Source organism: Vitis vinifera, chromosome 2 (assembly GCF_030704535.1).
Source record: "Vitis vinifera cultivar Pinot Noir 40024 chromosome 2, ASM3070453v1".
Taxonomy (NCBI): domain Eukaryota; kingdom Viridiplantae; phylum Streptophyta; class Magnoliopsida; order Vitales; family Vitaceae; genus Vitis; species Vitis vinifera.
In genome coordinates, this window is record NC_081806.1 from 14,779,739 (window position 1) to 14,795,312 (window position 15,574).

The 15,574-nt window shown below is 34.4% G+C and overlaps 1 protein-coding gene across 1 annotated transcript; it reads right to left on the reverse strand.

The window, feature by feature from the left end:
- Positions 1 to 6,328: 6,328 nt before the first annotated feature.
- On the reverse strand, positions 6,329 to 14,679 carry LOC100256164 (uncharacterized). The gene is made up of 7 exons (XM_002270362.5): positions 13,932 to 14,679; positions 13,755 to 13,819; positions 13,468 to 13,530; positions 13,260 to 13,361; positions 13,050 to 13,115; positions 7,406 to 7,487; positions 6,329 to 7,183 (listed from the first exon to the last, which is right to left on the reverse strand). Exons 1-7 carry the CDS (start codon positions 14,281 to 14,283, stop codon positions 6,723 to 6,725), a joined length of 1,191 nt encoding a protein of 396 aa, XP_002270398.3. The 5' UTR covers positions 14,284 to 14,679; the 3' UTR covers positions 6,329 to 6,722.
- Between the last annotated feature and the right edge of the window lie 895 nt (positions 14,680 to 15,574).

The following is a 15,574-nucleotide window of genomic DNA, read 5'->3' on the forward strand; positions in this document are numbered from 1 at the left end:
GCTCTAATTGATTAATTAACCCAATAGGGCCTACTAATTAATCAATTAACCCAATCCAGAGACCTTGTACACTTACCCCTATGCAACCTTGTGTAATTACCAAAATGCCTTTGTGCACAAAAGTGAACCTAGAGCTAATCCAACCCTCATAACCCATGCCAACAAGGTATATGAGCTTAAGGTGGGGACCATTGGGACCTATAGGAATACTAGTTTCTTCATAATCCAATTCTAAATTTGATTCAACATCTCACTATAGAGAATCACTTGAACTCCAGTATCCTATGTAAATAACAACGAGACACCAAGTGCTTGGGTCTGTGACCTATTATCCATTGTGTTCAATCTCCCCATGAACTGGTGTTCGTAGTTTAACAAGAGAAAAACTATTAGCCTTTCAAGACTATCTCTACCATCCTTGAGTTATAGATCCTCCTATTGTGTGTTCAATTGACATATCTTAGCTCTCAAGGAGCCTATGTCAAGTTCCCTTTAAGGAACTACTATGGCCATAGTTTCTATGAACACACCTTCTTAGGATCACTCAATGGGACTTATTGTCTCAATCCCAAGAGATATCATGGTGCCTATATTGAGAATAGCTATTACTATCGGCTTTTATCAATAGTGACCCAATCCATAGGGAATATATGATTAGCTTACGATCTCACTTGTAGGTTAAAGCCATTGCTAACTTCAGCACAAGCTCAATATTCTCTTAAGGTTGAGAGACAATACAATGAAGTAGCTTGGTGGAGTCATGACTACTTGATAGCGTTAAGTCATAACACACCATAAGTCCTATCCAATGTGCAACCATACACACTAGTATACTCACCATGGGAAACCCATCCCAATAGCTAAGACCAACCATCCCTCCAATTGGGAGGTGGTACACTACAGCCCCTAATAGGTTGCCTAGGCCCATGAACCAACTATTAACAAGTCATCTATTTGCAAGGAATCCATGACTTAGATCTTTTGTGTAACTCCTATTACACCTAAGTCATGTACAATGCAAAAAATGCAGGCAAGAATGCTCATGAAGTATAATACATGGAATAAGGATAGATAAAATTGAAATTGGAACATCACTAAATAAATAATGAATTCCAAATTTATTACATCATGTCATGCTTTTAAGGGTTATATCCTAACATATATGATCACTTTAGGGTCTCACCCTTAGGTCAAAGCCTCTTGTTGATCTTGGCACAAACTCAATATCCTCTCAAGGTTGAGAGTGCATGCAATATAGTAGCTTGGTGAATCATTACAATTGATAGTCTTGCATCATGATTCACCGTAGGTCCTATCCAGTGTGCATCACATACACTAGTGCACTCACCATGGGAAACCCATCCCGACGGCTAAGATAAGTCATCCTTCCAATTAGGAGGTGTTGTATTATAGTTTCTACTAGATTGCACAAATCCATGAACCAATTGTGGACAACTTATCTACTCACAAGGAACCCATGACTTGTATTTTCTATGCAACTCCTAATGCACCCAAGTCATGTACAATGTAAGAGACATGAGTTGAATGCTCAAATCAATGTCAATACACTAAAAGGATAGCAAGGGGATAGTTAAGTCTAATTTTATTACATCATGTCATGCTTTTAGGGGGCTCAATCCCAACAGATGTTTAATATGGGATAAAATGAGGGTGATTAAAGACAGTTCATATTGAGCAATCATGATTCCAATCAATAGTTGGTCAACGTAAATGAAAATGACAAGTTTGGAACATATTGACATAAAATTCGAGGTTAGATGTTTGATTAGATAGTGAGATCACAATAGTGGGCTTTGATTTGCATTTCAATGAACTAATGGGGAGATTGAGTGAGAAAATTTTTTTTGAGGCATATCTCAAGTATCAGAACTTGGAAAAGGTTAGCATGGGCTTCAATCATCCTAAAATGGGTAAATATTTCACATGAGAGAAAATAGGGGTGATTAGAGACTACTAATTTTGTCAACCAATATCATGTGATTAGAGGTCATATCAATAATTGGCTAAAATGGATGAAAATGGGAAGGACAAAACATATCTGTATGAATTTTGAGGCTTAGGGTTTTGATCAAATGATAGAATCATAATGACAGGCTTCAATTTGCATTTCAACGAATAAATTGGGAGATTGCAGGGGAAAAGCATTTAGAGACATATTTTAGGCCTCGAGGCTTAGAAAAGGTAAGTATAGTTAGGATAAAACACTTAAAAGTATGACATGATGTAACATTTTTATAGATATATTATTTATTTATTAAATAATCCAGTTTACCATTTAATATATTTGTTTCATCCATTATATCTTATGAGCATTATGACTTGACATCTTTTGCATTGCAGAAGATTTGGATATATTAGAAATTGAACAAAAGATCCAAATTATGGGTTCCTTACAAGTGGATGATTAGTTCACAACTACTTTATGGACTTAGGCAATTTATTTAAGGTTGTAGTACACTATCTCCTAATTAGAGGAATAATTGATTTTGGTCATCAGGATGGTTTTCCCATGGTGAGTGCATAGGTGTGTATAATTATACATTAGACAAGACTTATAATGGGTTATGATGTAAGGTTTTCAAGTATTCATGATCTCAACAAGTTATCATACTATATAGTCTCTCAACCTGGAGAGAATACTAAGCTCGTGTGAAAGTTTGCAATGACTTTAACCTATGAGTGAGACCTTGAGGTGGTCATATATTCCCTATGAATTGGGTTGCTATTGATGTAAATTTATGGCAATAGGTATTCTTAATAGAGACACCACAATATCTCATGGAGATTGAGACAAGGTGTCTCTTTGCATGATCCTAAGAACATGTGTTTAGGAAATATATGATTGTAGTAGTTCCTTAATTTGAACTTGACATATGCACTTTGTGAGCTAGAGTATGTTAGTTGATCACATAATAGGAGGATATGAGACTCAATAATTGTAAAGGTAATTTTTAAAGATTGATAGCATTCACCTTGTTAGATTATAGACACTACTTCATAGGGAGCCTACATATAGTGGATAGTAAGTCATAGACCTGAGCACTTGTGGCTCATTGTAATATAATAGGATATTAGAATGCAATTGACTCTTTGTAGTGAGATGTTGAGTTAACTTTAGATTTGGATTATGAGAGAATTATTATTTGCCTATGGGTCTTAATAGTCCCCCCTTGATCTCATATTCCTTGATGACACGATTTATGAAGGTTGTTTAAGTTTTTAATTCAATTTTGTGCATAAGGGAACTTTGGTAAATACACAAGGTTGCACAAGAGCTTTATGAATGGTTTCTCTTGATTGGGTCAATTGATTAATTAAATCTTAATTGAGTTAATTAATCAATTAGACCCTAAGAGGGCTAGTTTAAGTGATTTAAGCCTAAATAGACTTTAGTCACTTTAACCCGTTAGAAGCCTATAAATATCCCTCTTTAGGGATGGGGCTTCAATCTTGTTTCTTGATCACTTTAGAGAAAGAGAGAGAGAATTGTAGCCACCACCCTTGTAAGATCTCTATTATCTTTGTGCTTATATTCAAGGAAGACTACGAGATCTACAATGTCTTTCAGCAATTCTTTACCAATGGGATCAAATCTAGGAACATCCAAATTTAAGGTACAAAGCTAAACATTAGATCCGAAAACATTTTTTTATATCTTTATTGCTTTCATTATAAGGATCTAAAGGCCTAGGAAGAATAATATGCACCCTAATTGGTCTAGGGATGGGATTGGAGATATCAAGCTAGTCCCAACAACTGATATTAGAGCCCTTGGTTAGGTTTTGAGCATGCTAGAACCCTTTCTAGGATGTGTTAACTTTATTTTGTAGGGTTTGATAATTCATCCTATGGCCCTAGGGATGAATGTATGTTCATATGGATGTATTATTAATACCATGTGGTTTAATGTGATAAATATAATTGTTCCTATTTGCTTTCTTTCATCTCATAGATGGGTTGTAACCCTATAAGAAGTATAAGATTTTTATTGGTTGTAAATAATCCTATTTTTACTTTCATAGATGGGATGTAAACTCTAGTTTAAAGTATGTATATATCAAAATCGGTTTTTTTATCATCTATATAATCCTTGAGATGAATGGAAGAAATCTAGACTATCATAGCACATCAATGGTGGAGTTTCCAATGAAAAAAAGGTAAGTTTTCAAATAGAGAGATAATTGAGGGATATTTCTTATTCTTAGATTTGCTACCACAATAGGAGTGCTCAACCGCCCAAATTAGCACTTAAACACCCATATTAATGCTCGAGCAACCATTGAGTGCTCGAGGGGGCTTTTAGCGCTCAACCACTGCATACAATGGCTCTAACGATAGAATATTAGATTTTAGGGTTTTAGGGGAATTTTAAGGCTTTTTATAATTTCTAACCCTTTTTGTGTTATAGGGGTATTTTTCATAAAATGATTTTATGGAAAATATATATTTTGGACTTACCAAAATTATCCAGCCGGACCCTTAAGGCCATGGAAAAGAGTTATTTTTCCATATTTATATATATTTCCTTTTTATGCATACTTATGTAATTTTGGAAATTATAATGTGGTTAAAAATAATTAAAGGCAATTTTGGATTTTATTATAAAAGGTGAATTTTCATGGGACAATTTCCAAATAAGATAATTATTTATTTTGGAATATTCTTATTTAAATAAGGAAATTTTAATAAAGTTTTTGTTTTTGTTTTTGTTTTGGAAAAAGAATAAGAGGATTCAATTTCCTTTATGAAAGATATCCTTAAGATATCTTATACAATTTTTTTTTTTCAAATTAAAGATGTTTAAGGATAAAATATTTTCAACTTTAAGAAAGTCCTTTTAATTTCAAATATATGTAAAAGACTTTTTCTTGTAAGTGTAAGATTCCAATTTTAAAACAAATTAATTAATTTGGAAATACTCAAGATAGATAATTTATTTCAAGGAAATTGCTAAAATTAAATTGAAGTCTCTTATTTGAAAATATTAAGAATGAGGTGGCCATTTGTAAGCTCATAACCTACAAGATTAAGTCCATCTTGATTTTGAGCTCATCATCCTAAGGATGAGTTGGTCCAAAGAATTAAGGGATATAGATTTTCCTTTAGTAACTAAACTCTATATGTTAGTGGGAGCAGCTAACCCCAAAGATGGAACTCCTTAATTTCTAACATCGATGTCAAGGATTTTGGTTGTACACTTAGAAATAAAGTGGTAGAATCACCTAAAATGGTCCAACTAGTATAATCTTGGAGCTAAAATCGACAGTGAGACCAAGGTCAACATAATCCTAGAGACCTTGACAAACTCCTTTACTCCATTTGATGAACTTGTCAAAGTTGATAAGGGAACTTCATACGGCTAAGGGGATTCTCAAGGCTCAAAAAGGTGTTCATACGATAGTAAGAGATTCTTCAAGTTCTTCTAAGAGGAATAAGAAGTATTTCAAGAACACCAAACAAGGAAAGACTAATGTTGGAAGAGGAAAGAGCAAAGGAAAAGGCAAGTGCTTCCTTTGTGGAAAGAAAGTTCACTAGAAAATGGAATATCTTTACTATATGAAGAAAAAGGAAAGTATGTTTCATTCACTTTTAGTCGAGTCATGGCTAGTAATGGATTCCGCCAATTCTTGGTGGATAGATTCTGAGGCTACTAACCATCTTTGTAATTCTTTAAAGAGGTTTCAACTACAGAAAATGCTAAATGAAGGGGACATGTACTTGCCTCTAGCTTTTGATGTGATGATAGATTTGTAGGCCATGGGAGATGTTACCCTAATATTAGATAATACTTGTCATCTAGAACTCAAGGAATGTCCTTATATACTTGAGTATAGAAAAAACTTTGTTTTGGTATCTAGTATAATAGATATGATTATTCAATTTATTTCAATAAAGGTATTTTTATTAGAAAGAATAATTTATTTATTTGCTCAAGTTCATTTGTTGACGGTCTTTATCATATAACTCATATTTCTATCTTACTATGGTAAGTACACTAGTGATTATGGTTATACATTGGACATGAACTACGATTAGTTATGACACCCAACAATCAGCTTTAATTGGCTGCAAGTTTTTCCCTTCCCTTCAATTTCAATAGGTACGTCAATAATAGAGGCTGATTGCAAGTGAACATTGATCAGCAAAAAGGGTGAAAAAGGACACACATCGACTGTAGACATCCGAATTGTTTTCTCTAACATGCCCTATCGAGATTTAAATCCTCTGAAGAGAGATTGCTTGGTAAATGTACATACTAGAATTTTGTTTTGCCTTGCAAATGTTGGTATGTCCATACAGACCAAAATAACTTGGCGGACTGTGTGGCCAATTTTGTAGCTCCAGTCGTAAAATATCTCAATTTGACAAAGCGTAAAACACAAATTACAGGTACAAGCAGGTTCTTTGTGCTAATCCTTCCACAAATTCGAAAACATCAATTTGGCACTATGGCAATCACAAACTTCTTGCAAGTTAGCAATTAAAAATAATCCATGGAAATGAGAATCCAAATGAAAGGGTACACACACCCCATGTACAACCAGATAGCAAATGCAAAATGTGGATATCTAAATGACAATTTTGATGATGCTGAGATGTTTCCAGGTGTTTCGACAGCTACGAGATTTGGAGAAGCATTTTATAATCACAAAGGGAAAACAGTTTGATATCATCTTTTATGTATGCATATCAGTCAGCTATCAGAAAAGCGAGCCATCATGATCACAATCAAGTGCAAAAAGCTCATCCAGCTGCTCATCCGTCCACTCTGGAAGTGAATCTCTAAAAATCATGGGCTGCTTCCTCTTAGCTCCATCTATTCTTCCAACAACAAAATCATTAGGTTTTTCAGTCTTTTTATGATTATCATCCACAGCCCTCCAATCAGTATCAGCTCCAACTGCTGCTTTTGTGATTTCTTTGTTAGCATCCCGTCTCACCGATACTGGCCCTTTTTCTACCACAGGGCTTAGGTTTCTGATGCTTTCATTGCTGCAGTATTCCCATTCTGGTTGTCCAGAACTTCCTTTCTGAATTGGTTGATCCATACGCGCGCTCCATTTCACATTAGCATCTTGTCTGACACTGTTCATGATTTCTTCAATTCTTCTCTTCAATAGAGGAATGGCATTCTGGGGCATCCATGATTTATCACTGCAATCTGTAAATGCAAAAGAGGATCAATGTCAAGATTGATAATCTGCAGTTTCTCATTACTAACACAAACACTCAAAACTGGCAAGAGAATCTCATAACTTAGTTGTACCACAAGTGGCACATGACTGTAGACACAACATGCATTTGTTTTGAGATGGATACCCCAAACCTAAATGTCCACAATGCAAAATACGAAATTAAGAAAAAAGGGATTATCATCACCCACCAGTGCCAGTAGCTGGACAGTGTGTGACCGTTGATGCACTATGATTTTTTTGTAACAGAGAGCCGCTGCCGGTAGAGAACACCTATATAATGGGAACATTCTATATCGGTACACAGCAGAACTAGTTATTTGAAGGTGATACATCTTTGGAAATGAAAAAATGGCTCAAAATGAAATTTTCTTATAATCTAACTGCTTCTGTTGAGCATTAGAAAAGTCTCCCTAGTAAAAAAGGTCATGTGTTCATCTGTTGTCTTTTCCTCTCACAGTGGTTACACTCATCAATTGTACTAAGGTTCAAAGTTCTAGTTTTATGTTTTAATTGAAAGGAGTTATCTATACTAAGCTACTGCTGATGCCGAGCCTAGTAGTAGTTACATAAAATAGTTGGAATATTTCGAAAATCTAGCCAAACAGATCCTAACTTTTCTTTGTTGTTATTTGTATTGTATTTTCTCTTTTTGAAATACCCTTAATGGCCTTATCCTTCCTTATATCCCTTTTGTTTGTTACCATTTATTCACATGGAGTAGACTGTGGTTCTAGCTTTCCTTTTTATACAATAAAGAGATATAAACTCAAACCAATGAAAGCCCAATATAATTCATTGACTGCTTCCAAGCTGTTTTCATATCATCCTGCTCCAGAATTTATTTTTCTTTTTATTTATTTATTTTATTCTTTATCTTGCATGCATTTCTCTGCGACATAGTTGCACTACCAAGGCTAAGACCCAAATGCAATTCAGCCTTAAGTCAAAACATAACAATTCAACTGTTTTTTTCCCTCCCTAAGCAAAGAGAAAAGCATGATTTCTTTGTGGTCAATTTTGCAGGCAATGCAAAAGCAAAACAGTTTTCAAAATTTGAATTTTTGAGTAAATGAATGTTTATACAGTTTTAATTTTTAAACCTCAATAACAAAAAACTTCACAAATTGGTACAAGTTCCAGAGTGACTATAGTTTACATGAAGCTGATATCGGAATAGGATGTCAAATTGGATACCAAAAATGATTTCAGTGCTCATATTCAATTTGGTATTGAAATTCAGATTTGAGGACCTAAGGCATGTGTTGATATCAATTTTGGCATTGATTTTCAAATGCTAATATCAAAAACTAGATGTGAACTCGGATTTGCAATTTCACAACTGCCGGAGACGATTTCTCCTTTAATTTTGTAATTTTTGGAACCAGAGATTAATTTCAGAGGTAGAAGACTATTAAATATTTGATGCTCTGGCTTTAAGTGACATGGCCTGGTTAGGAAAGTGTCACTTGGCATTTTTAGTGGCATAAATAGGTAGATTTAAATTTTTGTAGATAACTATTAGAGAGCTTCTTTCTCTTTTGGGAAGGAGAGACTGTTCTAAACACTTCGATCATTTTGAATTTCAATTTCAATTTTTCCTCTTTAATTTTCCCTCTATTTTTATTTTCTTTCATTTTCTTGTCAACTACTCACTAGAGGTGGCACAGATCGATGATATCATTGGATTCTTATCTCTTGTTTCAAGTTTTTTTGTTTTTTTCATATTAAGATTCTCTTTAGTAGTTCTCAAGGGACAATCAATGTTGGTTCCATTCATGCTTACTCATCAATTGATCAGTGGATAACTTTATTTGATTGGTTGTGCACAAGATTAAGACGAATCTCAAAAGATGAATCAGTGCATGAATGATTGAATCAAGAAACAAAGAATCGGAATAATCTAATAAGACTTTGATATCTAAATTTGAATGTAAAAATCTTGTTTGTGGATCATAATATGTTGCTTGATTAGATTAGTCTTGGATTAGATGTGATCCAAAGTTCAGATCAATGATCTAGCCCCTTTTCCAAGGTTTTTCAACCTAACTTGCAATCTTCTGCACAGTTTTTCTTTATATTTGATTAGTTTTAGCTTAATTCTAAATTTGATCACTATTTCATTTTCAAATTTCAGTCGGTTAATGATAAAATCAATTTTGTTTAGATTTTAGCACATTTATCTCGTTTCTTGAGGATGATAACTTGGCTTACTATTGGTCATAGTAGCTTTTTATCAGGTTTTGACTAACCAAGGCTATTATGAAGAGAAACCGCTGATTTTACAAAGCTACAAAGAGTAACAGTCCAGTCAATTCCATGTTATAGCTATATGGATTATGAATTACCACACCCTCTACCATATCCAATATATCAATTCCAAATGTGGATGGTTCAAATTCCTAAAAGCCTTAATGATGTTACTTAAGAGTGCATTTGGTGAATTGACTTAGATTTTAATAATTTAATGACTTAATTTAAGGTACTAAGCATTCATGTTTGGTAAAATAAATTAATAATGGTACTTTAAGTGGAAAATAAATTAAAGTAAGATGTTGAATAAATAAATAATTTTTCTAAATCCAAATCAATTTCATGCCTAGATAGCCGAAAACTCTCAACTTTTCATCCGGTCTCTATCACAACCATTGACTTTTCCCTCCTTTGTATCTCTCACATCAATTCTTTGCTTAATGTTAATGAGGCAAGAATATCTTAAATTTAGTAGTTTTAGAAAAACTTTAAGTTGGTTTTACCAAACAACCTTAATTAATGCTTCAATTAAAAAATAACTAGCCAATAATTTTTAACTCAACAAATTCATAAAAATTCAAATTAAATAATTATAAATTCTCAAACATGAAGGTCATGTTTGATTCCAAGGAAATACTAAAGAATGGAAAAAAATGCTTAGGAAAATGATTCTCATGTTTGGTTTGCCATAGATAATTCAATGGTAGGAAGATTAAGATTAATGGGGTGTGGCTTATCGAGGAGAGTGAGATAAAGGAACGGGTGTCAATGGCTTTCCACAACCTCTTATTTGAGTTAGATGATTAGAGACTAGCATTAATAGGTTGGCCTTTAATTCTTTGGATGGGTAGGAAGCTGAAATTTTGGAGGATCCATTTTCAGAAGAGAAGGTGTTTAGTGCTTGGTTAGAATTAAATGGGGACAGCCCCAAGTTCAAATGAGTTCGCTATGGCTTTTTGGGAAAGAATGAGATTATGGGTTTTTCAAGGATTTTTATGACCTAGGGAGGTTCGAGAAAAGCCTCAACCCTACCTTTTTGTTGTTGATTCCTAAGAAAGGGGGTACAAAGGATCTAAAAGACTTTAGACCTATTAACTTGGTGGGAGGTCTCTATAAAATCCTTTCCAAAGTTTTGGCAAACAAATTGAAGGTGGTAGTGGAAAAAGCAATTTCTAAGTATAAGAACGCCTTTGTAGAGGGAAGACAAATTCTTAATACAATTTTGGTAGCAAATGGGGCTATAGATTCTATGATAAAGAATGATGCACATGGTGCTTTGTACAAGTTAGACATCGAGAAGGTATATGATCATGTCAATTGAAACTTCTTGTTAGTAGTTATTAGAAAGATGAGTTTTGGGCCAAAATGTATAGGTTGGAGTAAATGGTATATTTATTCCACAAAGTTCTTGATTCTTGTCAATGGCACCCATTTTGTTTTATTTCAAAGTTCCAGAGATTGAAGCAAGAGGATCCCCTTTCACCCTAGTTGCTTGTTATAGCAATGGAAGCCTTTAGTTGTTTGTTAAAGAGGAACAAGGATGGTGGTTATCCGTTGGGTTTTAGGGTGAGGGATCTCATTTGTTGTTTACAAATGATACCCTTATCTTTTGTGGGGCTTCTCAAGACCAAATGGTTCATTTAAGTTTGTTGCTCATATGGTTTGAAGTCATCTTGGGTCTAAAACTAACTTTGAGAAGAGCAAGTTGATTAGTGTTGGGAGGGTGGACAATCTAGAGTTGTCAATCAAAATGGGATGTAGAGTAGGAGAGTAGGTGAAATTCTGACTTCTTATCTAAGGTTGTCTTTAGGTGCATCTTTTAAGTTAGTGACAATTTTGAATGGAATAAAAGAACAGGTTTGTAAGAAGTTGTGTTATGAAAAGACAATATATTTAAGAAGGGGGAAGGATTATTTTGATCCGGAGTACATTAGCCAATTTACCCATCCACTTATGTCTTTGTTTTTATCCTTCAAAATGTTAGAATAAGGCTTGGGAAGATTCAAAGAAATTTCCTATGGGGAGGGGGCGCTTTGGAGGAAAAAACTACATCTAGTGAACTAATCATTGGTCTACATGAAGAAAAGAAAAAGGGGTTTGGATGTAAGGAGTCCCTCTTTGCTTCATAAAGTGTTGTTATGTATGTGGAATTGGTGTTCCCTTTCTCAAGGGGGAGCTTTCTAGAAATAGGCTACAAGTAGAAAGTACTGAGAGGAAGAAGAGGTTAGAGGTCTTGTGATGTAAGAAGTGGGAATAGTATTGGGCTATGGAAAGCTATAAGGAAGTATTAAGATACCTTTAATAGAAGATTGCTTTTTATTGTAGGAAATAAAAGAGAAGTGAAGTTTTGGAAAGTAAGGTAGTGTCGCAAGGAGCCTTTGTATGTCAATTTTCCGTCTCTATATGCTTTAGCCTTTGCAAAAGAGGCTTTGGTAGCAGATTTATGGGATTGGTCAGCAAAGGTAGAGGGGTAAGTGGAATCTCTATTTTTCTAGAAATTTTAATGATTGGGAACTTGATAATGTGGAGCAATTATTTGGCTAACTACAAGTAAAGATAGTGAACGAAGAGGAGGATAGGGAAATGTGGATGTATTCAAGGAATGAAACCTTATTGGTGAAGTCTCTTTATGCTGCCCTTAGAGTCATAGAGTCCACCTTCCTTTCTATTGTTGGTTATTTGGAACCCTTGAGTTTCATCTGAAGTAAGCTTCTTTGCGTGGGAAGCTTGTAGGGAAAAGGCTTCGACTCTTGATCAACTTCAAAAAAGTGGATGGAAGTTGGTTAATAGATGCTTTTTATGCAAAGCGAAAGAGAAGTCAACAGATCTTATTCTCCCTCATTGTCCCAAGACCAAGGGTTCTCTTGCAATTGTTGTGTTCTTTGGTCGCTATTCCTTGGGTTTTGTCAACCATAGTGAGAGAGACTCTATTAGAATAGCATGGGTCCTTTAACGGAAAGAAGTGCAAGAAGGCTTAAAAAGTTGCCCCTTTATGCATCTTTTGGACTATCTAGAAAGAGAAATTGAAAGTCATTTGAGAATGAGAAGCAATGTATCCAAGGAAGAGCACTTTTCTCAATGATTTCCTTCTATGGGTAAGTTGCACATAGGTGATGGCAGAATGTCTAACTGATTTTGTTAATTTGTTGGGTTCTTGATAAGGGAGCTCGTTATCTTCTAATAATCCCAACTTAGTTGTTCCTTGGCTTTTTTGTTGTTTTCTTTAGCGCTCTTTGTATGTTTCATGTGTACCTTGATGTGCTCTTTCTTTGGTGCATGTTTATAATATCTAATCATTACTTATAAAAAAAAAAAGGAAAGAAAATCAAATATAATAAAATCAATTAAAAACTTATGTATGTTCAAATTATTTAACCTTTATATAAAAGGGGAAAAATAAGTTAAATAAGTTTTAAAGAAATATGTAAAAATAATTTGTTCATTTTAAATTTATTTTTTATTTTCGTCATTTTTTCCCCTCACATTGTCCCTCAAATTTTTTAAGAACCATACATAGGGTAAGTTTTTAGCTTTACCAAATGTCATCTTATTCTAATTGCATACATAGAAAAGAACACGCACCTTAACGACATTGCTCAGTGATACGTTGAGATAATATGTAGAGCGCGTAGGGGAAAAAACAGTAACCTGAAACCCCAAGTTTTAATTCAGTCTTACGGATGAAAATTGCATAAAAATTTATTTGAAGCTGAAAGAGAATGTGTTGAATCATAATTTATATCAGGAACAAGAAACGAAGATAAAGTATCCTTAAAAGAATAAAGTCAGAACCTTCTGGAGAATCAACACCGAGCCAACAGATATGTCCCTTCCAAACTTTCCCTCGGTGAGAACTTTGTGATGAATGGTGGCGCCAATCGTACCTGTCGGATCCTTGAATCAAACTTAACCCACATGCGTTACAACTACTTATTCATCTCTTGAATAAGAAAATAAAGAAACTCACACCAAATTATGAGCCACATTCTAGTCGGAATACCTTGAGAGTTACCATGAGATCACCAAGCGCATTTGGGGTAGAAGATTTGATAATTGCAACAACCTGATCATAAAAAATCAAATGCAGAAATTACGAGTATAGAGGACAGAAGCAGTTATGCGTTGTGCATTTCAACAACCCAATATTTGAAAAAAAAAAAATATCAGAATTAAATGAATTAGGCATTTCAATGATGGTATAGTCAAAAAGAGGATTTTCTGAATGGTTACCCTAATTGGCAGTGATGAAAAAGAAAAAGAAAAAGAAAAATTGATGTTTGAAAATACCAGAGGAACCCTGTCAGCAGTAAGGCATTTCCTCATAAAACTCAGAGGTGTTTCCTCGATAGTACCTGAAGAAAAGAGAGAGAGCGGGGGAGAGAAGATCGAAAAGATTTAAAAAAAAAAAAATACCAATCCAAGAATAATAGAAGATTCTAAAACTGAGGTAGAAAAAGTGATTACCTTGGCGCCGAACAAAATCCAGAGCGAGAAGCCAATGGTGGTGCTTAAAGTCATGATCGTGGTCGGGGAAGCCTTCTTGGGCCACCCTGCGGAGATAGTCCTGTGTGGGTAAGGGAGAATGGAGGTGGGTTTTGCGCTGCATAAAAGCAGCCTGAAGAGCTCCGGCGGGGCCCGGAATGAGAGGCGAAGAGGTTGTGGAAGCAGGGGGGTGAGAACCGACAACGGGCTGAGGAGATCCAGAAGAAGAAGAAATGGTGCTAACTTGGCGTTTGCAAGGGCGTAGGAGTGAGCCAAGATCTGAATCGTCTACGTCTAGGGCTTCCCAGGCATCCATTTCTCTTCGAGAGCGCATGCAATTGATTTGGGTTTCCTATATATACCCTACATACTCCATATAAAACCATCACATTACAAATGATGTCTCCCTTTAATTTCGTTGAAGGATGATCCCTTTGAACTAGTTAATCAGGTTACCCGCCCTATTAGGATTGAATGGGAATATGGTAATCGAGTATGGAATGGGTTTGGCGATTTATTAAAAAGCCAAATTGGATATGTTGTTATAATATTAGAAAATACCAAAACTCTTTCATATAAATGATCGCTCAGTTCTTTTTCAAATCTAGGGTTCCTTTCACTCGTATCATATGGTGTATAAAAGATTTGGGTTTTCTCAATTTCTTTTGTCCTAAAATCATACTTTGTACTCTAAAATTAGATTGAAGGCAACATATTGTTAGGGTTGTATGGATTCCTCCTTTTCAAGTAAAAGAATTCTAAGTTTTGACTTGATTTTCCTATTTGTAGTTTTAATTATTGAGTTTCAATTTTTTTAAGTTGCTTATTCACATATTCATAATTTTCTCTTTTCAAAATTTTCTTAGTTGATGGATTTTTTTTTCTTGTAAATTGTAATTTTCTTTTCTAAAATTTTTTGATGAATGAACTTTTAGTTGATGTGGGTATGTTGTTTGATGGTAATGTTCCTCATTTTACATACATTGTCATTGATGTTGGTCAGGGTGCAATGATGTTGATCAGAGTGCAATGATGTTGATGTATTAGTCAGCTTTGATGCTGCCATACTTGAGTTGAGCAAAATTTTGACTTGTATTTACATATGCTTTTTTTTTTTTAGTTCATTACTGTAGTAGGAATGACATAAGTTGATGAAAACACCATAGTTTTTAGACCACCTTGACCCAAACCCACTTGTCTAGAAAGCATAACCGAGACAAGGATGACATTTTTATTTTTAGTTTTTGGTAAATGGGAATGGTCTACATCTAATGATTGATATTTCAGTTATTGGTGAGGCTTGATACGATATTCTGGTATGATATTCGATTGAGAGAAATTTCGCTATTTTTTCGAAGTTATTGTCAAAATATCAACATCTATTGGTTTTTTTTTTTGCCCATTTTTTGGGAAATTTCCCAATATTTCTGTCGGTCAATATGCAACTCCCCTAAAAAAATTTTATTTTTTCACTACAGCATGTGGGTTTGAACCCTGGTCAAAAGACTTAGGTGGTGTTTGTTTTTTTACTTAATTCTAAATAGAACCTTAATGCTTAATAGTGTTAAATATTAGGTTGTTTGTTTTTGTAGTATTTTATTTCTATTAAGTATTAAAAAGTAAAG